Here is a 23,042-nt window from a genome sequence, read left to right as displayed (position 1 = left end):
AATATATAAAAATATGAAATTTATTTATACATAAAAACATCAGGGTATCACCATACATAACCATATTGTAGATGAACAGCAGTATTTTCTTGCTCTACATGTTTCCCCATACAATGGTTTCCTCAGGAGATAAGTACTGCATGTATGGTCAGTATGAATTGAAAACAATATATTAGAGACATGCAAAATTGGTGTATATTATATAACATCTCAATACAAACAATAAACACATCAGGAAACTCTCAAAGAACAGGGGACCAGACAGCCAAATTCAGCATGAACCTCGGGTTGTAGAGGGCTTTATTGTGGAAAGAGGCAGTGGCGCTGCCAATTACAATGCATTCATTCTGGGATTGTTACAATTCATTCTGACCAACCAATTTTTTTGTTTAATCGCTCCCATTACCACCAGGTGCAGGGGGTTGCGATGGGGATGCATTGTGCCCCATCATATGCCAACCTGTACCTGGGGGGATGGGAGAGATATATTTTTTCATATGATGAACTACAGTAGAGCCTAAGCAAGGTTTTTATTTGGTGTAGATTCATCAATGACATTTTTGTAATATGGACAGGGTCCAGGGAGGAATTACTTTCTTTCCTTGATGTCCTAAAACTAAATGATTTAAATTTAAAATTCACGATAATCTAAGGACTTTAAGCTTTCTTAATATTCAGATTTTCATCAATGGTGATGAAAGTATAGGCTCTTCTTTATTATGTAAGATCTCAGCAGGCAACACAATACTCCATCCCACCAGTTCCCACCCCAGACCCTTTGTTTCAAGCATACCGTACGCCTGCGCCTGGTACCTTAGGTTAAAAAGAAATTGCAGTCAACAAGAAGACTATAAGACTGAGGCCAAGGCCTTACAAAATTGTCTCTTAGCAAGAGGCTATAGTCAATCATGTCTTAAAGAGGCCTATCATCAGGAAAATTTGAGGAATAGAGATACTCTAATCTGATAGCTGGCTATGTACTTTAATAAAGGGATGTGGTGCCGTTGACTATCCAACATACAGCAATATATATCAAAAATCTTTTAAACAGCTTTCATTCTCCTCAAACATTTAGGTCCATTGTAAGAAGCCAATTGTGAAGGGGGTAAAAAAATAAAATAAAGTAACCAGGAACAGAGCAAGGTGTGATTGCAAGAGATGGGCAATGGATTCAGAAATCCAGACTACCCCGAAGATAGATTTTTAAAGGGGAGTTTTCAGATTGAAGGAATCAGAGGATCGTGTGAGATCCCAAATGAGGAGAAAGGCTTGTATGCCATTTGCAATGCAGTATCATGCATGTAGCAGGGAGACTTTTTAAATCTTCAAGAGATGCTGGTGTATTTTACCTGGGGTGTATCCAGAGATATCTGAGTTTAATCTATTCCTCTACAAGCTTTATGCAGATATCAATCCCCTCGTGATAGGCTTGGATAGAACTGATTTCCAAAAAAAAAAAAGGCAGGATAACAAAACATTTAGGGAGGTGGGCGGGGCGTGGACCGGCATGTGAGAGGAAGTGTGTCTCACAGCTCCGCTCTAAGCCCCTGTACACATGGTCGGAGATTTCAACAACCAAATCTGTCAAATTTTGTCCGTCGGATTTTGTCGGTTGGATCTTGTCCGAAACTGTTGCATACACACGGTCGGACTAGGTTGTCGAAAAAATCCGATCATTCAGAACGTGATGACGTAATTTCGTTACGATGGGACTACGTTCAGGCTAGTAGCCAATAGCTTTGATGTAGGAATTTGATCTGAGCAAGCGTGGCACTTGATCCGATCAAAATTCTCTACACATGATCGGAGTATGTCCGATCGAACCAGTTGGTCGGGAAATATTTCCAACATGTTGGAAAATTGGGTCCGATGGATATTCCGACGGAATCAGTCCGATGCATACCACACACAGTCAGATTATCCGACGACACGGTCCGATAGGACACATTCCGACGGATTCTCCGACCGTGTGTACAAGGGCTAAGATCCGCTTATTGATCCTCTCCCAGCAGCAATCCCCGGCCACAAAATGGCTTCTCAGCTTGACACCGACTCCCTCATCCTCCCGGATGAACCACTGGCTCTCTAAACCTAAGGGAAGGCAAGAAAACTAAAGGAAAGCATGCCCTCCAAAATCCAAAATGGTGCCGCCGCGGCCATGGCACAGCGCACCCCGCAAGGCAGTGACAAGCCCAGGGGAGGACATGCCAGAGGACAACAGAAGTCCCAGGGTAAGGACCCTCTGAGGGACATGTTCTATTATGCCCAGAAGCTGGGGGGTCACAAGGACAGAGAGGCTGAGAGGTTGGCTGAGCCGGAGCAGGGAGATGTCAGTGGGTCTGGAACACAGGACACTCTGCAGGTAGCAAAGCATGTAGACCCAGACACCCTGGTTATGCAGCCACCCTCCCTACATGCTGACACTGACGCTAAGGAGCCAGAACAACCAACCCTAGCTGAAATCCTTAGAGCATTGCATGTCTGCACAGCCTCTGTGAATACCCTTAAAAAACTGTTTGGTGGACTGAGGGAAGATGTCTCCCTATTAAGACACGTTATGCAAAAGATCCGAGAGCGCACAACAGCAGTGGAAAGCGGAGTCAGTGATATTGAGGATGGGCTCCCACCAGTTGCTCGAGAGGCCCATGCTGCTTATCAGCTCGCCAATGACACCAACAATAGGGCAGTAGATATGGAAAATCGCCTACGATGCAACAATGTCCGTATAGTAGGCCTGCCCGAGAAGACAGAGGGCAGAGATACCACTGCCTATGTGGAGACTTGGCTGTTTGAGCTATTTGGAAAGGAGGCCTTTTCCCCTTTTTTCACTGTGGAGAGGGCGCATTGTACACCGGGCCACCCGCCACAGCCAGGAGCTCCCCCTAGACCCATTCTGGCCTGGCTTCTGCACTATAGAGACAGAGAAGTGGTACTGAGAAATGCCCAGGAACGGGCCAACGTCCAGGTAAATGCTGTCAGAGTGTCATTCTACCCTAACTTCTTGGCAGAGGTGCAGAGATCCAGAGCCAAATTCTCGGATGTGAAGAGACGCTTGAGAGCTTTGAAGCTACCCTACGCCATTCTATACCCTGCCAAATTCAGAGTCACAGAGAATAGACAATCACACTTATTTGAATCGGCCTAGGAGGCGGCCACGTGGCTGGATCGAAACTAACAGGCCCTACGTCACCATGCCAGGCAGTAGGAGGGTGATGGCCCTGTCTGAACTGACCATCGTTGAGTGCTCCTAGAGACCCTCACAGGCACTACTGTTTCGTTTGCTGCTTACCTCTTTCCCCTGGATGTCGCTGCGGCTCCCCATATGATCACTGGAATACATGTCCATTTTCTCTGATTATATGATCCTGAGGTACAATGCGCCTCTTGCTACTTTTTGTTTTTCTTTACCCCTGCTCAACTCCTCTGGAACTTACTGTTATGGCTGATAACTTACATTTATGGGATCCACCCTTGCATTATGCTGCTGGGAGACATTATACTATTATGCAAACCGTGAGCTATCTTGTAAAGTAGGCAAGAAGAAATGCTTACCCCCCGGTGAGGGGTGACCCAAGATCACCAAGTTTGTTTTTTTCCTAGTTCACACCCAGGAACTCGTCCTGTTGACAGCCTGGGTCCTTGTTTATTTTTATCTACCTGGTTGATCCTGCACAATGTTGTATCACCGATCCGCAGCCTTGCAATTGCTGACACTACCGATTTGACTGACATTGCCCAGAACTTGCACCACATTTATGGAGATTGTGCTTGCAACCACTATGTTTACAACATCCCCGGGGGGGAGAATCCCCGGAGTGGGCCGGACTGCATGGCCCCGGACCTATCCTGCTTTTCCTTATGCACTGTCTGGCTACTAAGCCCCATACTGAGACTACACCTACCTTCACCAGATGGCTGAACTTGGAACGTGAGGGGCTTAGGCTTAGGCTCCCCACTTAAGCGTATGATGGTATCCTCCTGCCTGAAGAAATACCACCCTATGATCTTATGCATGCAGGAATTGCATTTAACCAAAGAAATACAATGTTGCCTTAAGTATGCATGGGTGGGAAGTGCTTACCATTCCACTCATACCTCCTATTCCCAGAGTGTGAGTGTAATGATACATAGCTCAATAGACTTCCAGGAAATTGATGTCTGTGTTGATGCCAAGGGCAGGTTTATTTTCTTACACTGCCGGGTGGGAACAATGTACTGCATTCTAGCCTGTGTGTATATACCCCCACTGTCTATGGTGGCCGTATTACATTTGTTGCTGGCCTACTTGGAAGCTAGGCCAGATTTGCCGCTGCTGATAGTGGGTGAATTCAATTGCTGGTTGAGCCCCTCCATGGTTAGACACCTGAACTCGGGGGTTTCTGTCCCATTGAGGGAGTCGCCTTTGTTGAGATTACTAAATGAAGTGGGTTGGAGTGATATCTGGAGGTTAAAACACCCGGGGGACAGACAGTTCTCTTGCTTCTCCAAAACCCATGGGACACTGTCTAGAATTGACCTTGCGGTGGGTAACTCTTCCATGCTCTAATCTGTCTCAGAAGTGACCTACAAGCCACGCAGTGTATCGGACCACTCCCACTTAGTGATCACCTTGATCACATCCCCTCCTTCCACACTCCCAAAAAACCCCTGGAAATGTAATGCCCTTTGGCTCAAATTATTCTTGGCTCACGAGGAGATAGAGCGGAGCATGGGAGACTTCTTAGGGAGCCAGGATTTTGCTGATTCCCCAGCTACGCAGTGGGATGCCTTTAAGGCCTATTTGAGTGGACTGCTCATTTCTGAAATTAACAAAGTCATAAAGAACTCCTCGGGGGCTCAGAGAAGACCTTGAAAAACAGGTAACTGCTCTGGAGGAGATATATGTCAGTTCCCCAACGGACTCGATTAGGGAGTTTAGGCTGTTATCCTCCACGGCTGAGAAAAAACTATTTTTTCCCAAACTGGCATTTTTTGAGGAGGGAGAGAGCACAGGGCACATGTTAGCCAGGATAGCTAATTCTCAGTAGCGCTCGCCCACTATCAGAGCTATCAGAACAACAGAGGGTAGGATTGTTAACTCTCCTGATTTAATTCTAGCAGAACTGGCCAAATTCTATGAGACCTTATATCTTCCGACCGGACATTACACACGACCAGAACTCATGCAATATTTAGGAGGCATTGACTTCCCACAATTCACGACTAACCAGCGGGAAGCCCTGGATGCCCCCTTTACCCTGGAGGAGTTAAAATCTGCGCTGGTGGAGTTTCCCAACTGTAAGGCTGATGGGATACCCATGGAGGTGTATAAGCACTATGCAGATATACTCCTTCCTAGGCTTTTGGTGGTGTTTAATGCCGCCAGGGAACAGCGGGCTCTACCCCCCTCCATGGCTACAGCTAACATTGTCCTTATATTGAAACCAGCAATGGACCCCTTAGAACCGGGCTCGTACAGACCCATATCCCTATTACAGAGTGATATTAAACTCTTGGCTAAGATGCTGGCGATTAGGCTAAATGGGGCCATCACGAGCATTATACATCCAGACCAGGCTGGGTTATTGCCTAATAAGTCAACGTCTGTCAACTTACAAAGGCTCTTTAACATGCAATCCTCGGTGGAAAACGTGGGGCAGTGGGCCTTGCTATCACTGGACGCTATGAAGGCCTTCAATAGCGTTGGGTGGGAGTATTTATTGGAAACTCTTGGTCGCTTCGGCTTTGGCGACCGGTATATTTCCTGGGTGCGCCTGCTGTACCATAACCCACGAGCAGTCATTTGGTCCTCTGGGGCAATGTCCAAAACGTTCACCTTGAAAAGGGGCATGCGCCGGGGGTGCCCTTTATCACCCCTGCTCTTTGCATTAGCCATTGAGCCCCTAGCCATAAAGGTAAGAGCCAATTCAAATATAGTAGGATTTAAATATGGGGATAAACAGGAGAAACGAATGCTATATGCAGATGACACCATGATTCTGCTTGGGGACGTAGAGAACTCTTTAACAGCAGCCATGGTCACAGTAGGAGAATTTGGTGGATAGAGTCTGTAACAATGTCTCTGATGGTGACAGGGATGATGGAGTGAAATCCGATCACTACGCCCTTAGTTTTGCTTTCAAGGTTATTGACAGTTAGCCAAGTTTTATAGTAGTAAGCAGAAATTTTAGCAATCTCAGACCCTTAAAATGAGTTGCTTGAATAAATACGACATAGACTCTCTGGTTGTGCATATGATATGAAATTTGTGACTTATTCTGGGGGCTATTAAACCCTTGTACATTTAGGGTACCAATAGTGACCTTGGGCATAACTTATCATTGGGGTAGTGGTCAGGCAAAGTCCCATGATGACAAGCCCTCAAAGGAAAAAGAAAGCGAAGGAAAACAGATAAAGAGTAACATTGATCAGAAACCCAATAGGAGAACATGAATGCAGCAATATAGAGAATAACTGAAAGGGGACCAAAAGAGTAGAGCTCTGAATCTGGAGAACACCAACTGTTGGGAGATATGTGTAAGCCAAGCACCATCAACAGCCTGAAGCATATACGTACACTATATTGTCAAAGTATTGGAACACCTGCCTTTACATGCACATCCCAGTCTTAGTCCGTATGGTTCAATATTGAGTTGGCCCACCCCTTGCAGCTATAACACCTTCAACTCTTCTGGGAAGGTTGTCCACAAAGTATAGGAGTGTGTCTATGGGAATGGGAATGAACACTGATAAACAACCCCACATCATAATCTCCCCTCCACCAAATGATTTGGACCAATGCACAAATCGAGGTCCAAAAAGATATGGATGAGCAAGTTTGGGGTGGTGAAACTTGACTGGCCTGCAGAGAGTCCTGACCTCAAACCGATAGAACACCTTTGAGATGAATTAGAGTGGAGACTGCGAGTCAGATCTTCTTGCCCAACATCAGTGCCTGACCTCACAAATGTGCTTCTGGACAGCCTTGCCAGAAGAGTTGAAACTGTTACAGCTGCAAAGGGTGGGCAAACTGAATACTGAACCCTATGGACTAAGACTGGGATGCCAAGTTAATGTGTGTGTGTGTGTGTGTGTGTAAAAAGGCAGGTGTCCTAATACTTTTGAAAATATAGTGTATATAGCAGTTCAATCTTACAATAGTATAACATAATTAGGAAACCTCAAAATCAAAGATAACATGGGTACTGGGATCATTAAGCTGCTTGAAAACCAATTGATAAACAATATAATTCAGAAAACAACACTTCCTTGGGGGAGAGGGGGACAGTGGAGTCCAAAAGTAATTAGTACACCCTAGTGGATCAGTGAAGTTATAGAAAATGTAATATGGCAATGGACGCCTTATGAAGACCAACAATTGTAGGTGCTAGTGGTGTTGTAATCATATAGACTCTGATAATAAACCAAAAAGTGCTGAATGTATACTTCCAGTAGGAGGATAGGCTAGGATTGACCCCCTTCTGTGAGAAAAGAGGAAAGCAAGATAAGGCTTGTAAAGCCCCAATCATCTACAGAACGCGCCTCATCAGTTCTATTTTTTAATCCAAACATTCTCTAGATTTTTGATAATATTTCACATTCCATACTTGTTTTCCCATTGGGAAAGCTTGTTAAATGAATCCACACTACTTCATTGCATATGTGACACTAATTAGATAATCTCTGTGCTATAACAGATGTGCTCCACTGGGAAGACTTGGATGCAGTGACTGCGAAAGTTTCTAAATTTAAATTGTGAGTGAGGTGACAGCTTTACGAATTCTATAAAAGCCCAACTGAATTCAAGAAAAAAAGCACTGTGACGAGAGTCACACTAATATCCGCATGGCCTCTGTGAATTATGTTTTTTTAAATTTTGAGTATTCAGACTAAATCAAATATTTTAGGAATTGTTGATGTTGCAAGACAGAAATCCAAGCCATGAGTTCATCTCCCAAGAATGTCTCTGTAATGATTAGCAATTTTGTTCTAGTGGGGCTTATTGAGATTGAATCATTTCGATATGTATGGGCATTTTTGGCTCTTGCATTATTTTCAGTCACGTTGTTTATGACTTCTATGATTGTCTATGTAACCTGGACGGAAAAAAGCTTGCATGAACCTATGTACATCTTAATATGCGTCTTAGTTATGAATGTGATGTTGGGGAACGCATCATATTTTCCCAAGATGGCCATTGACTTGTTGTCTGGATGCTCAACCATCTCCCTTGCTGGATGTCTCTGTCAATCTTTCTGTATCCAGCTTTATGCGTGTGCTGAAATATATACTTTTACGTTAATGGCATATGATCGATATCTGGCTGTAGGCCACCCTCTGAGATATCACACTCTGATGACCAACATTACAACTCAAAAAATATCACTTGCCATGTATGTTTTCAATGGTGTGTTAATAACCGTCAGTATACTGTTGACATCAAGGCTAACTTTTTGTGGGGTAAATATCAATAATGTCTATTGTGAGATCATGTCTCTACAACCACTTGCTTGTAGTGATATAACAGTTAACATTATCTTTGGAACAACTCTTACCTTGTTCATGGTGATTCCTTGCGTGCTTGTAATAATCTACTGTTACATTAGAACAGTGATCATCTGTCTGAAGCTTTCTGCAGAATCTTCTCAGAAAGCTATACATACATTGCTGACTCATGTATTGGCCTTCTCCATTTATTTTGTTACCCTCTTGTTCCTTACATTGAGGTACAGGTTAAACAGAGGTCTTGTGTCAACGGCATTTGATGTTATCGTACCTTTGCTTGGTTCCAGCATCGCCACTTCTGCAAACCCTCTGATCTACGGGATACGGACCAAAGCTCTAAGAGAAAAAATTGTATGCATCCTCCATAAAATGGTTGACAAAACAAAACAAAAAAATTGGTTTTATTTATAAATCAGACTGATGTCACCAGTGGAGAGGGTCTGAGACCTAATGGTAATGTCACTATTGAGGCTGAGAAACACCCTAGTTAAGAGTTTGAGCAGGAGAAGCAAGAGAAGGGCTGTGAGCCAGGGGCGTAACTATAGGGGGTGCAGCAGTTGCGACCGCAACTGGGCCCTGTGCTGCAGGGGGCCCATGCAGCCCCCTCTATATATGGCCGGCAGCAGCATAGGCAGCTAGGGGTACCAGTGCACCATGCACACGGGTGGCTGGAGGTGGAGGGTAACTAGCAGAGCTCCATGCTCGATTATAGCACTGGCTGCTCTGCACTGCATACTTCTCCCGGGTAAACAAACTTTAAGCACACAGATGCAGTGCAGCCCTATGAGAGCCCCCAGGAGGACACTGCAGGCTTGTCTGCCAGCCCCCCCCCCCTCCCCCGTCATACACAGATGATGAAAGGTCTTTCTGGGAGATATGCTGATCACCCATCCAGCACACTGGATGGAGCCCAGGCCAACATGGATGAGTGCGCGGTCTGCAGCTTGGTCATGGTAAGTGAGAGGACCCCATCCCCCACACACCATTACATACCCCCTCCATCTCCCCCTGGGGACAGGGGCCCCTTCTCACGTAGGGACAGGGACCCCCATCTCCCCTGGGGACAGGGACCCCTTCTCACCTAATGGCAGCAACTTCATCTGCCCTGGAGAAAAGGACCTCATCTCTTCAGGGGACGGGGACCCCATCCTGCCTAGGGACAGTCCCCCAATGGGGCACCTAAAAATAAGGAAATATAGAAAGCTGCGCCAACATACAAAAAATATTCTATACACCCACTACCCAAAATACAAGATATAAGAAAAAAAAAAACAGTGGCAGTCCTCACCAGAGGCCGATTCCCTATGTGTGCTGTTTCCCCAGTATCCCTTGTGGCTAATCACCCCAGGAAACAAAGTGTATTTCCTCACGGTTGCGGTAATTTCCTGGCAACTAGAGCACAATCTGTGTTTGATTAGCTGCACTGGAGGGCAGGAGAGACATTGAAAGATCTAACAGACTCCTGATACAACGCGGTTTAGGTGGATAGCTCTGCAGAGCAATTTGTGGGACCATGGAATAAGATGTGTATATGTGAATACTGCTCTTAATTACGGTGAGCTGATCCATTAAGAGGAGGAGTACCCTAAGGGCCGGTTCACACAGCGAGCCGCGGCGAGGCGTCTCCGACTTACCTCGCCGCGACTTGCGGGGAGCTCAGCGGCGACTTGCAGAGGACTTCTGCATAGAAGTCAATGCAAGTCGCCCCCGAAGTCGCCCCGAAGTAGTACAGGAACCTTTTTTCTGAGTCGGAGCGACTCGAGTCGCTCCTCTCAGAACGGTTCCATAGTACTGAATGGGGGCGACTTGCGGGAGCGAGGCGAGGCGAGCCGTGTCGCCTCGCCTCGCGTCGCAGTGTGAACCGGCCCTTAGGCGATTAAGGATATATTTACAACGCTTTTATTAAGCCTTAATCTGGTAAGCGCACTCACTACAAGGTGACGGGCACGTGTGCGCATTTCAAGTGTGTGTGACCACCGTGGTGTTCTTACATAGGATCGCTAATGTTGACTATCTACGGACTTTTTTTCATGAACTCATTAATTATGGATTCATATTAACTGTCATCATTTTCATAAGTTTTGAAGTATATTAATTATTTATATTTTTATTATATATTTTTTTGTATTTTTCTTATATTTTGTATTTTGGGTAGTGGGTGTATAGAATATTTTTTGTATGTTGGCGCAGCTTTCTGTATTTCCTTATTGCTGTTAGGTGTGTGTATCCCACTTATTGCTGCCTGCTTCTTTATAGATTAATCTTATTCTATATTTTTTGTTTCTGTCTAGCGCAGTTTATTTTTCCTTTATGCACCTAAAAATAAAATAAAAAAATAATTAAAAAAAACTACTGATGCCAGTGGTGGAACTACAGGGCTCACAAAGTTCATACCTGTGACCACGCCCTGGAGTTCCACCGCCGGACTCGGAGGGAAGGGCCCTGGCTGGGGTTCAGGGGGCCCCTTCATGGTTTCTTGCATCGGGGCCCTGAAGGTTTTAGTTACGCCACTGCTGTGAGCCCAAGGTTTGGAGTGTTCCTGAGGAGGGTTTGTCTGGGATTTCACCTTGTCTGATTCCTCAATGTCTACCTCTGCTTTACCTGAGGGTGAATCTGCCACTTCTACCCCAGCTTATGCTTATTCAGAAGTATTTAAAAAGTCAATGGCAAATGAGCAAGAGTGTTTCTACAGACTAAGGATTTAAGTTTCCATATGTGGACAAAACAGTTGAGATTCAACTGCTCTAATTCCGCGCCATGTGAACAAAAACAAATAAAAACATACACAAAGAGCAGCTCCCTAGAAAAGTGAAAAAAAACACCTATAGAGTGATAACAATAATTAAGGGCGCTCTGTAAAAAACATTTTCTAAACCACCAATTTGTAAAATATTTTCTAAACCACTAAATAACAATGGCTGTGGCAAAAATACTTCAAACAATATAGTAATCAGAGAAATAGTGAACATCAGTGAGCCACCAAACATAATAATAATAATTGGCAATGTAAAGTCCCAATGAAGTGTCTCTACAGAGAATGCATTCTGCCAAATTTCTACCAATCCGGAATACTATGGGACCACAGATACTTCTGTTACCATGAATTTGTTGCTATGTTACCTTTTTGGCACATTTATAACATCTTTGAAAAGTGCCATACCCTCTGATTAGTGGTAGATCTTCCAAGGCCTCTGGTTCCTTCTTTGTGGGTTCATCTTGTGTATGTTATATGTGTCCCTGCATCCATTTGAGTGTCTGTTTCTGTGCTGCTGTCAGGGCTGGGCTCAGCCCTTCCTTCTCAAATCTGGCCGCACAGCTGTCAGCTAATTGCCAGCTCCTATCTCTCCACAGTGACTCACCTGTTGATGATATCCTGCTCGTCAGTCCTGCCTACTTAAGCCATCCAGCCCAGATGATCTCTGCTTTAGCCTTGGTCACATCTCTAGAGAGATGTGTTCTCCTGTGTTCCTGTTAAAGACTTGATTGGTTGACATTCCTTCTGGCTCCAGACCTTTTGGCTTGTCTGACTATCCGTTATGGTTCCTGAACTCTGGCTATGTTTTGACTCTGTTTACCCTTTTATTATTATTATTAAACAAGTGTGATTTAACTGTACTTCTTTCTCAGTCTGATTCATGGTTTCTGACAGCATCAAGTTACTCTGAACTGTATTAAGCTTTTCTTAAGTTTTCAATTATCTTGCAAACCTGGCCTGTTAGTGGGCCCTGAGGACAGGGTTGATGACTAGTGATGGACGAACTTTCAACAGAACGTTTGCGGCGGGTCCCATTGACTTCAATGGGAGGTGAACTTCGCAAACCTACAGGTCAAATTTGCAGCCACAAAATAATTAATAGCTGTGCAAACATAGTGCCACCACATGGCCAATGACATAACACATGTATGAGGTGAATCTGGGATCGACAACTACAAGCATTCTTTTTTTATATGGGAAATTGTTGTGACAATTCAGGACTGTGGAGCGCATGAAGGTAATGGAGGAGAGGGAAGGTCAGGGACCAGGGTAGGCAAAAAGGGTGCAGGAGATGATCAGCAGCAGCATGACATACAGCAATGACACCTGCACTGTGATAGAGTCATCTGACAGCAGCACCGTGATAGAGAGCACTGACATCAGCAGCGTGACATACAGCAATGACACCTGCACAGTGATAGAGTGATCTGACAACAGCACCGTGATAGAGAGCACTGACATCAGCAGCGTGACATAAAGCACTCACACCAGCACCGTGATATACAGCACTGACAGCAGCACCGTGATAGAGAGCACTGACATCAGCAGCGTGACATAAAGCACTCACACCAGCACCGTGATATACAGCACTGACAGCAGCAGTGTGACAGAGAGCACTGACATCAGCAGTGTGACATACAGCAATGACACCTGCACCGTAAGCAGCCCCAGGAGGAAGTCAGCATAGCACAGGGATGGTGGGAGCCCCTAATAATGAGCATAGCACAGGGATAGTGGGAGCCCCTCATAATAAGCAGCCCCAGGAGGAAGTCAGCACAGCACAGGGATGGTGGGAGCCCCTCATAATGAGCATAGCACAGGGATGGTGGGAGCATCTCAAAATATGCACAGCAGAGGTACAGCTCCAGGAGGAAGTCAGCACAGCACAGGGATGGTGGGAGCCCCTCATAATAAGCAGCCCCAGGAGGACGTCAGCACAGCACCGGGATGGTGGGAGCCCCTCATAATAAGCAGCCCCAGTAGAAATATGACACCGCTCAACCTCTTCAAAGAGGAGGGTACGGGCATATAGCCCCGGCACCATCCTCCTCTGACTCCTCTGAGTAGCCCCCCCTGGGAATTCATCCAGCATTGCGACTTCCTCATCTTCCCGCCCCTGCTCCTCCACAGCTTGATCAATGACACGACGCAATGCACGCTCCATAAAAAAGGCATAAGGTACCATGTCACTGATGGCGCCATGGCTGCGACTGACCAGTTTGGTGATCTCCTCAACTGGGCACAGAAGTCTGCATGCGTCGCGCATGAGAAGCCACTGGTGCGGTGAAAAAAACCTCAGCTCCCCAGAACTGGTTCTGCCGCAGAGTTCATACAGGTAGACGTTAACTGCACGTTTCTGCTGGAGCAGCCTATCAAGCATATAGAAGGTTGAGTTCCATCGCATCGGGCAATCGCAAATAAGACGTCTGACCGGCAGATTGTGTTGCCGCTGAATGTCAGCAAGGCGAGCCATGGCCGTGTAAGATCTTCTGAAATGGGCCGTGATTTTCCTTGCCTGCCGCAAGATGTCCTGGACCCCAGGGTATTTGACAAGAAATCGCTGCACGACCAAGTTTAAGACGTGTGCCATGCAGGGCACGTGCGTGATTTTGCCCTGTTTCAATGCGCTAAGCAGATTGGCACCGTTGTCACACACCACTTTTCCAACTGTCAAATTGAGCGGTGTTAGCCACTGATCTGCCTGTGAACGCAAAGCTGAAAGGAGTGCCGGGCCAGTGTGGTTCTTGGCTTCCAGGCACAACAGACGCAGAACGGCATGGCAACGTCTCACCTGGCATGTCGAATAGGATATGGGGAGCTTGGGCGGCGCAGCGGAAGAGACGCTAGCAGCGGAAAAGGAGGAGTCAGCTGAGGAGGAGAGGGAGGAGGATGGAGTAGGAGGAGGAGGAGAAGAAGAGTCAGGCCTGCATGCAATCCGTTGCGGTAAAACCAAATCTACACGGGTGCCACGGGTTACATGCTTGACGGCCATCAGAAGGTTCACCCAGTGGGCAGTAAAAGTGATATACCTTCCCTGCCCGTGTTTGCTAGACCACGTGTCTGTGGTCAGATGTATCTTGGCACCGACACTGTGTGCCAGAGATACATTCACTTGCCGCTGAACATGGCCATATAGCTCTGGGATGCCCTTCTCTGAGAAATACTTCCTTCCTGGTACCTTCCATTGTGGTGTTCCAATGGCCACAAATTTTCGAAAGGCCTCGAGTCCACCAGTTTATATGGCAGTAGTTGGCGGGCTATGAGTTCTGACAAGCCAGCCATCAACCGTTGGGCAAGAGGGTTATCCGGCGTCATCATTTTTTTACGCACGAACATTAGGCCCACGGAAGCCTGCCTTTTTGCAGAAAAACGTGAGCTTGGTGTGATGGAAGGTGGAGTGGAGGACAATTGTGAGGAGAGAGGAGAAGGAGAAGTAGAAGACGAGGCTGGACGGTGAGAGCCTGGAGTGTGGCTTTGTGTGTTCCGTTGCTCCCACTGGGCTCGGTGATGGCTGCTCATGTGCCTTCTTAAGGCGGTCGTCCCTAGGTGAGTGTTAGGCTTACCGCGACTAATGCGTTGACTGCAAAGATTGCAGATGGCAACGCTATTGTCAGCAGCGGACACGTTAAAAAAAGCCCACACTGCGGAGCCATGTGCCGGTGTCCTGGGAGCGCCAGATGTGACCGTACATGGTCGATGACTCGCTCCTGATACATTAGCAGTCTGCTTGTCCCTCCTGTGCAATGTAAGTTATTCCTGCTTCTCCTCCCTATCTGCTGGTCCATATCTCCCTCTGAACTCCCCTCCTCTTCCTCTCTTGTGGGCACCCACGTGACATCACTAGACACGTCATTATCGACGTTACCTTCCCCACCGCTATAAGTAGAGATCTCGGAGTAGGCAGCAACCCCGGGGACCAACCTCCTCCTTGGGCTGATCTGGGTACTGTCGTCAGACTGCTGAATAGCGGTTGTTGCTACCTCATCTTCCTGATCCAATACCAAGAGTGGCTGCGCATCAGAAATGTCTTGATATGGATCGGAAAATAATTCCTGTGACTCAAGGGGAAGGTATGTGGTGGTGGTGGTGGTGTTGTTGGTGGTAGTGTCTTTGTGGGTGCACATAGCAGAGAGTGAAGAAGAGGATGCAGATCGAGAGGATGAGGAGGGTGCAGAAGAAAGAGGCTGAGTGAGCCACTCAACCAAGTCTGGTGCGTCCTTTAAATGAATTGAACGCACCTTCTGCAACTTCCCACTTTGGCTCAAGCCTGTTGCTCCTGCCCTACCCCTACCACCCCTGCGGAAGGGCCTGCCTCTTCCTCTGCCTGTCATTTTTTAAATGACCCTGTGACAAAACTCTCAGTCCCTATACTGATAAAGGTCTGCTGCAGTATAGGGCAGCAGTCAGACTCAGCAGTAGTAGTGCACCTCAACCCTATGTATTGTGGACCTATGCCAGTCCTTAACCACTTGACCACTGGGCACTTAAACACCCTTAATAACCAGACCAATTTTCAGCTTTTGGTGCTCTCACATTTTGAATGACAATTACTCAGTCATGCAACACTGGACCTATATGAAATTTTTGTCCTTTTTTTTCACACAAATGGAGCTTTCTTTTGGTGGTATTTAATCACCGCTCGGTTTTTTATTTTTTGTGCTGTAAAAGAAAAAATACAGAAAATTCTGTAAAAAAATGAATTTTTCTTTGTTTCTGTTATAAAATTTACCACATTAGTAATTTTTTCTTCATAAATTTTGCCCAAAATTTATACTACTACATATCTATGGTAAAAATAAGTACAAATTGGTGGATATTATTTGGTCTTTGTGAAAGTTATAGAGTCCACAAGCTATGGTGCCAATATCTGAAAATTGATCACAGCTGAAGTACTGACAGCCTATTTCAATTCTTGAGACCCTAACATGTCAGAAAAGTACAAATACCCCCCAAATGACCCCTTTTTGGAAAGAAGACATTCCAAGGTATTTAGTAAGAGGCATGATGAGTTTTTTGAAGTTGTCATTTTTTCCCACAATTCTTTGCAAAATCAAGATTTTTTTTACTTTTTTTTTTCACAAAATTGTCATATTATCAGTTTATTTCTCACACACAGCATATGCATACCACAAATTACACCCCAAAACACATTCTGCTATTACTCCCGAGTACGGCGATACCACATGTGTGAGACTTTTACACAGCGTGGCCACATACAGAGGCCCAACATGCAGGGAGCGCCATCAGGCGTTCTGGAGCACCCAGTACAATTCTGACATTTCTCTCCTACATGTAAAAATCATCATTTATTTGCTAGAAAATTACATAGAATCCCAAAACATTATATATGTTTTTTTAGCAAACACCCTGGAGAATACAATGGTGGTCGTTGCAACTTTTTATCTCGCATGGTATTTGTGCAGCAATTTTTCAAATGCTTTTTTTTGGAAAAAAAACTGTTTTGTGCTTAAAAAAACAAAAACAAAGTAAAGTTAGCCCAATTTTTGCATAATGTGAAAGATGAAGTTACGCTGAGTAAATAGATACCTAACATGTCACTCTTCAAAATTGCACACGCTCGTGGAATGGCGCCAAACGTCACTACTTAAAAATCCCCAAAGGCGACGAATTACATTTTTTTTACTTGTTATATGTTTTGAGTTACAGAGGAAGTCTAGGGCTAGAATTATTGCTCTCGCTCTAACGTTCGCAGCGATACCTCACATGTGTGGTTTGAACACCGTTTTCATATGTGGGCGGGACTTAAGTATGCGTTCGCTTCTGCATGCGAGCACATGGGGACAGGGGCGCTTTAAAAAAAAAACATTTTTATTGTTCATTTTACTTTATTTATTTTAGTTTGACATTTTTTGATCACTTTTATTCCTATTACAAGGAATGTAAACATCCCTTGTAATAGGAATATGGCATGACAGGTCCTCTTTACAGTGAGATATGGGGTCAACAAGACCCCGTATCTCACCTCTAGGCTGGGAAGCCTGAAAAAAAAAACAAAAAAAACATTCTGGCTTTGATCGTATTGGCGAGTCGGTAGAAGCACCGGAGGGCGGCGGGAGGGGGGGATGTCTATGGCTGGGTATTGCAGGGTATCACCGACTATGGCTGGGTATGGCTGGGTATCTCCAAGTATGGCTGGTTATCTCAGAGTATGGCGTTGCAGAGTATTGTGTTGCAGAGCATTGAAGGATATTGGCTGGTATTGCAGAGTGTTGCAGGGTATTGGCGGGTGTTGCAGAGCATTGCAGAGTGTTGCAGGGTATTGGCGGGTGTTGCAGAGCATTGCAGAGTGTTGCAGGGTATTGGCGGGTGTTGCAGAGCATTGCAGAGTATTGCAGGGTATTGGCGGGTGTTGCAGAGCATTGCAGAGTGTTGCAGGGTATTGGCGGGTGTTGCAGAGCTTTGCTGAGTGTTGCAGGGTATTGGCGGGTGTTGCAGAGTGTTTCAGAGTATTGGCGGTTGTTGCAGAGTGTTGCAGGGTATTGGCGGGTGTTGCAGAGCATTGCAGAGCGTTGCAGGGTATTGCAGAGTGTTGCAGAGTATTACAGGGTATTGCAGAGTGTTGCAGAGTATTGCAGAGTGTTGCAGAGTGTTGCAGAGTATTGCAGAGTGTTGCAGAGTGTTGCAGGGTATTGCAGAGTAATGCAGAGTATTGCAGAGTATTGCAGAGTAATGCAGAGTATTGCAGAGTATTGCAGAGTAATGCAGAGTAATGGTAGGGAATTGAGGGGTTACATTTCAGTGAGCAGCTATGTGGGCACTGCCAATGCAGCCCACATTGCTGCTGACACCGATCTCTCCCCTCGTCATAAGAGGATGCCAGTTTGTTTACAAGTGATCACTCCGTCATTTGATGACGCGATGAGCGGCCGTTTACCGTGATCCGTGATGCGCCGGGTCCTGTTGACCCGGCGGTCACGGATGCTCTCGAGTGCGCTCCCCAGGGGGCGCGCGAGAGCGGAATTTTGGGAGGACGTCATATGACGGCCTCCCAGAGTTAAACAACCGCCCTGTAGCTGTCATTCGGCTATGGGCCGGTTGTTAAGTGGTTAAGGAATAGCAGACTGTACCTCACTCAACCCTATGTACTGTAGCACCCTGGACCTTACCAGTCCTTATAAGGACCTTTGTGGAACAAGTAGGTTGTGAATGATTAGCAGACTGTACGTCAGTCCCTATACTGATGAAGGCCTTCTGCAGTATAGGGCAGCAGTCAGCAGTAGTGCACCTCAACCCTATGTATTGTGGACCTATACCAGTCCTTAAGGAATAGCAGACTGTACCTCACTCAACCCTATGTACTGTAGCACCCTAGACCTTACCAGTCCTTATAAGGACCTTTGTGGAACAAGTAGGTTGTGAATGATTAGCAGACTGTACGTCAGTCCCTATACTGATGAAGGACTGCTGCAGTATAGGGCAGCAGTCAGCAGTAGTGCACCTCAACCCTATGTATTGTGGACCTATACCAGTCCTTAAGGAATAGCAGACTGTACCTCACTCAACCCTATGTACTGTAGCACCCTAGACCATACCAGTCCTTATAAGGACCTTTGTGGAACAAGTAGGTTGTGAATGATTAGCAGACTGTAGGTCAGTCCCTATACTGATGAAGGACTGCTGCAGAATAGGGCAGCAGTCAGCAGTAGTGCACCTCAACCCTATGTATTGTGGACCTATACCAGTCCTTAACGAATAGCAGACTGTATCTCACTCAACCCTATGTACTGTAGCACCCTAGACCTTACCAGTCCTTATAAGGACCTTTGTGGAACAAGTAGGTTGTGAATGATCAGCAGACTGCAGCAGAAGGGCAGCAGTCAAGTATATGATTCTTTCTATATTTGGAAGAAAGAATATTATACCTGTACAAGCCTATTACCATACCACTGATACCAGTACTGAAAAGAACCGTTGTGGACCTAATATAGTAACAGCTACTGATTAAACTGACCCTCACTGCCTCACACACAGCTTCCTGCCTGTCCCTATATAAACTGACAAAACAGAGGCTGCTGGAACAATAACTTGAATAGCACTTTTGTGGACCTAATAGTAACAGCTAATGATTATTAAACTGACTGTCCCTGCAGCACACAGCATCCTGTCCCTTTCTCTACACTGACAAAAGACCCTCAGGCTGCTGCAATAATCACTAGCACAGCACTGCCTCAAACCTATATCCTGAACTACACCTAACACCTATACCAGTCCTGAAAAGAACTTTTGTGGACCAAATAGCTAGCGATTTGGGTCACTGCAATCTCTCCCTGCTCCACACAGCAACCTCTCCCTATAGTGACAGAAGAAAGAATGTAAAATGGCTGCCGAATGGGGTCTATTTTTAAGTTAGGGGGAATGTCCAAGTGTCCATGTGCTCTAATGTCTCAATTGGCTGTCCTGTACCCCATGATGGATGTGTCATCATAGGTCAAAGTTCTTTTACACAGTAAACACTGAAGTCCGCCGGGCGAACGGCGGCAATAGTCCGCCGATCGGGCGGACGGCGAACAGCCGAAATTCGCCACGAAACGACCGCCGGGCGAACCGTTCGGCCATCCCTAACCCCAACCATTTCACAAAGAAAGTGTAAAAAATAGTTAAATAAGACAAACACACTTTTTAAAAAATTTGACCGGGGTTCCCCTTAATATCCATACAAGACCTAATGGCCTATTCTACGTGCTGATGTAACTGCCTGTTCTTTAATGTGCTCAGAGTAAGACTCTACGACACCTTACAGTGGGTCTCCTACAAACCATACCCAATGGAGAGAGGCCCTGGACCCACCTGTCTATAGATTTCATGGTGGAGTTACCCAACTCCCAAGGCAACACAGTTATCCATATGGTGGTTGACTGATTCTGGCAAATGTCTCATTGTATTCCACTTAAGAAGTTGCCCACTTCTAAGGAACTGGCTTCCATTTTCGCTCAGGAGATCTTTTGCTTACATGGTTTTACATGGTCTACCCAAGGTGGTTGTCCCGGACAGGGGTAGTCAGTTTGTGTCCTGCTTCTGGGGAGCCTTTTGTGCACAGTTGGGAAATTCAGCTTGCTTTCTCCTCTGCGTATCACTCGCAGTCTAAGGGGGCCACAGAATGAGCCAATCAGTCATTGTTGCAATTCCTACGTTGCTATATTTCTGACCATCATAACAACTAGTCAGAACTCTTACCGTGGGCAGAGTTTGCTCATTCTGAATTGAATTCTGCTTCCCAATTGTCCCCGTTTATAGTGAACTATAGTTTCCAACCTTCCATATTGCCTTACTCTTTTGTTCGGCAGATTATTCCTGCATTAGAGGAGCATCTCTGTGGTCTTTGTTCCACTTGGACACAAGTCCAGGAGGCTTTGTGACATGCTAATGAATGAATGAATGAATGAATGAAATACTTATATAGCGCACAATGCGAACTGAATCGCCTCTAGGCGCTGTGGCGAGCTTTGATCATCTGCTAAAAGAGGAAGGTCTTGAGTTTTTTCCTAAAAGCCAGGTGATTTTCTTCCAGGCGGATGTTGTTTGGTAGAGCATTCCATAGCCGAGGCCCTTGGACAGTGAATCTCCGATCCCCCTTGGATTTATACCGGGCTTTGGGCACGAGGAGGAGGTTTTTGTTGGCTGATCGAAGACTGCGGTTTGGTGTGTAATGATTTATTTTCTCCATTAGGTATTGCGGAGCTTCTCTATGCACGCATTTGTGGGTGAGGCAAAGGGTCTTGAACGTGATCCGATTTTTTACGGTTAGCCAATGTAAGCTCCTCAGTGAAGGAGAAATGGATTCCCAGGGTTTTTTTCCTGTTATCAGCCTTGCCGCCGTGTTTTGGATCAGTTGTAATCGCGCAAGTTGATATTGTGGTAATCCTATGTAAAGCGAGTTTGCGTAGTCCAGTCGTGAATTAATGATTGTTCCAACTACCACTGCTTTGTCATTCTTTGGGATAAAAGGGATGAGTCTGCGATAGGTACAAACTCCATGCTGAACGCAAATGCCTGCCTGGTCCTTCCTACCAGGTTGGGGACAGGGTCTGGCTGTTATCTCAAATCCTCTGACTTCATGTTCTCTCTCTGAAGTTCGCACCTCAGTTTAATGGGCCCTTTCTGTATTCTTCACAGGATTAACCCAGTGGCTTACACATTAGACCATCCTTCTAATATGCAGATCTAAAATGTATTTCACGTCTCCTTATTAAAACCTTTGGTCTGCAACCGTCTCTGTGCCACGTCCTCACCCCATTCAGGTTGAGAACCATGAGGAGTATGAAGTACAGTCCATTGTTGACAAACAGTACCTGGTGCATTGAAAAGGGTACAGTCCGGAGGAACACCCTTGGGTCCCATCCTCAGACGTACAGTGACTCACCTGTTGATGATCCTGCTCGTCGGTCCTGCCTACAGATGATCTCTGCCTTCGCCTTGGTCACATCTCTAGAGACGCTCTGCTGTGTTCCTGTTAATGACTTATTTGGCTGACATTCCTTCTGGCTCCAGATCCTGTTTGCTGTTCTACTACGCTGTTCTCTGGCTCCATGATGTTTTGGCTTGTCTGACTATCCCTTCTGGTTCCTGAACTCTGGCTATGTTTTGACATTTACTCTGTTTACCTTTTTTTTATTATTATTAAACAAGTGTGATTTAACTGTACTTCTGTCTCAGTCTGATTCATGGTTTCTGGCAGGCTGCTGCACACAGAAAGTTTTTTTATCTTAATGCATAGAATGCATTAAGATAAAAAAAAAAAAAACTTCTGCCTTTAGAACCACTTTAAACATAAGACAAATCATTTTGAAAAAACACTATTCATGGGGTCACCTGGAGCTGACAAAGACTTGATGGCACTTAATAATTATAATAGTAATCATCATCATAATTAACACTCTACCAGTCTTAGCCTTTGTACACACGGTCGGAGATTTCCACAACCAAATCCGTCGGATTTTGTCCATTGGATCTTGTCCGATACTGTTGCATACACACGGTCGGACTAAGTTGTCGAAAAATCCGATCATTCAGAACGTGATGACGTAATTTCGTTACGATGGGACTACGTTCAGGCTAGTAGCCAATAGCTTTGATGTAGGAATTTGATCTGAGCATGCGTGGCACTTAGTCCGATCAAAATTCTCTACACATGATCGGAGTATGTCTGATCGGCCCAGTTGGTCGGGAAATATTTCCAACATGTTGGAAAATTGGGTCAGACGGCTATTCCGACGGAATCAGTCCGATGCATACCACACACAGTCGGATTATCCAACAACACGGTCCGATAGGACACATTCCGACGGATTCTCCGACCGTGTGTACAAGGGCTTAGGGGGAGTCATTGGAGGAACAGAACAGACCAGTTTTCCCTTTGCCCAGAAAGGTTTCAAATGCTGAAAAATGTTGTGGGTTCCAGGCTGAAGTTTTGGGTGTAAACCATTCACCTTGTTCTGGGTTGCCTACATGATGTGCATGATTGAGTATTTTAATCCATAACTATACAAAACTAAAATCAGTTCATTTTTTTAATCCAAGTTTTCTATTCACTTTTGATAATACTTCACATTTCATGTTGTATTTCTCCTTGGGAAATCTTGTTAGATTAATACATACTACTTCATTCTATTTCTGACACTAATTAGTCCATCAGCGGCAGCTGTAACAGCTGTGGTCCACTGGGAAGACCTGGTCGCAGTGACTGTAAAAGTTTCTAAATCTAGATTGTGAGTGAGATGACAGCTTTATAAAACCTATAAAAGCCCAACTGAATTCAGGAGGAAAGCAATGCGACAAATGTCGC

At 45.5% G+C, this 23,042-nt stretch overlaps 1 protein-coding gene across 1 annotated transcript; it reads left to right on the top strand.

The window, feature by feature from the left end:
• The first annotated feature begins 7,920 nt into the window (after nucleotides 1-7,920).
• Nucleotides 7,921-9,030, top strand: LOC143926858 (olfactory receptor 51E1-like). The gene has a single exon (XM_077450898.1). The coding sequence runs from the start codon at nucleotides 7,921-7,923 to the stop codon at nucleotides 8,893-8,895; it is 975 nt and encodes a 324-aa protein (XP_077307024.1). The 3' UTR covers nucleotides 8,896-9,030.
• Nucleotides 9,031-23,042: the final 14,012 nt, after the last annotated feature.

The sequence above is a fragment of the Lithobates pipiens genome, unplaced genomic scaffold (assembly GCF_037356315.1).
Source record: "Lithobates pipiens isolate NorthernLeopardFrog02 unplaced genomic scaffold, aLitPip1_a1.2 Scaffold_23, whole genome shotgun sequence".
In the NCBI taxonomy this organism is placed as follows: domain Eukaryota; kingdom Metazoa; phylum Chordata; class Amphibia; order Anura; family Ranidae; genus Lithobates; species Lithobates pipiens.
The sequence above is the reverse complement of the archived record's forward strand: the minus strand, read 5'-3'. Positions and strand labels throughout refer to the sequence as shown.

What these genes read in the sequence shown, in the direction of transcription:
- LOC143926858 (XM_077450898.1), top strand. Translation starts at nt 7,921, where the DNA reads ATGAGTTCATCTCCCAAGAATGTCTCTGTAATGATTAGCAATTTTGTT.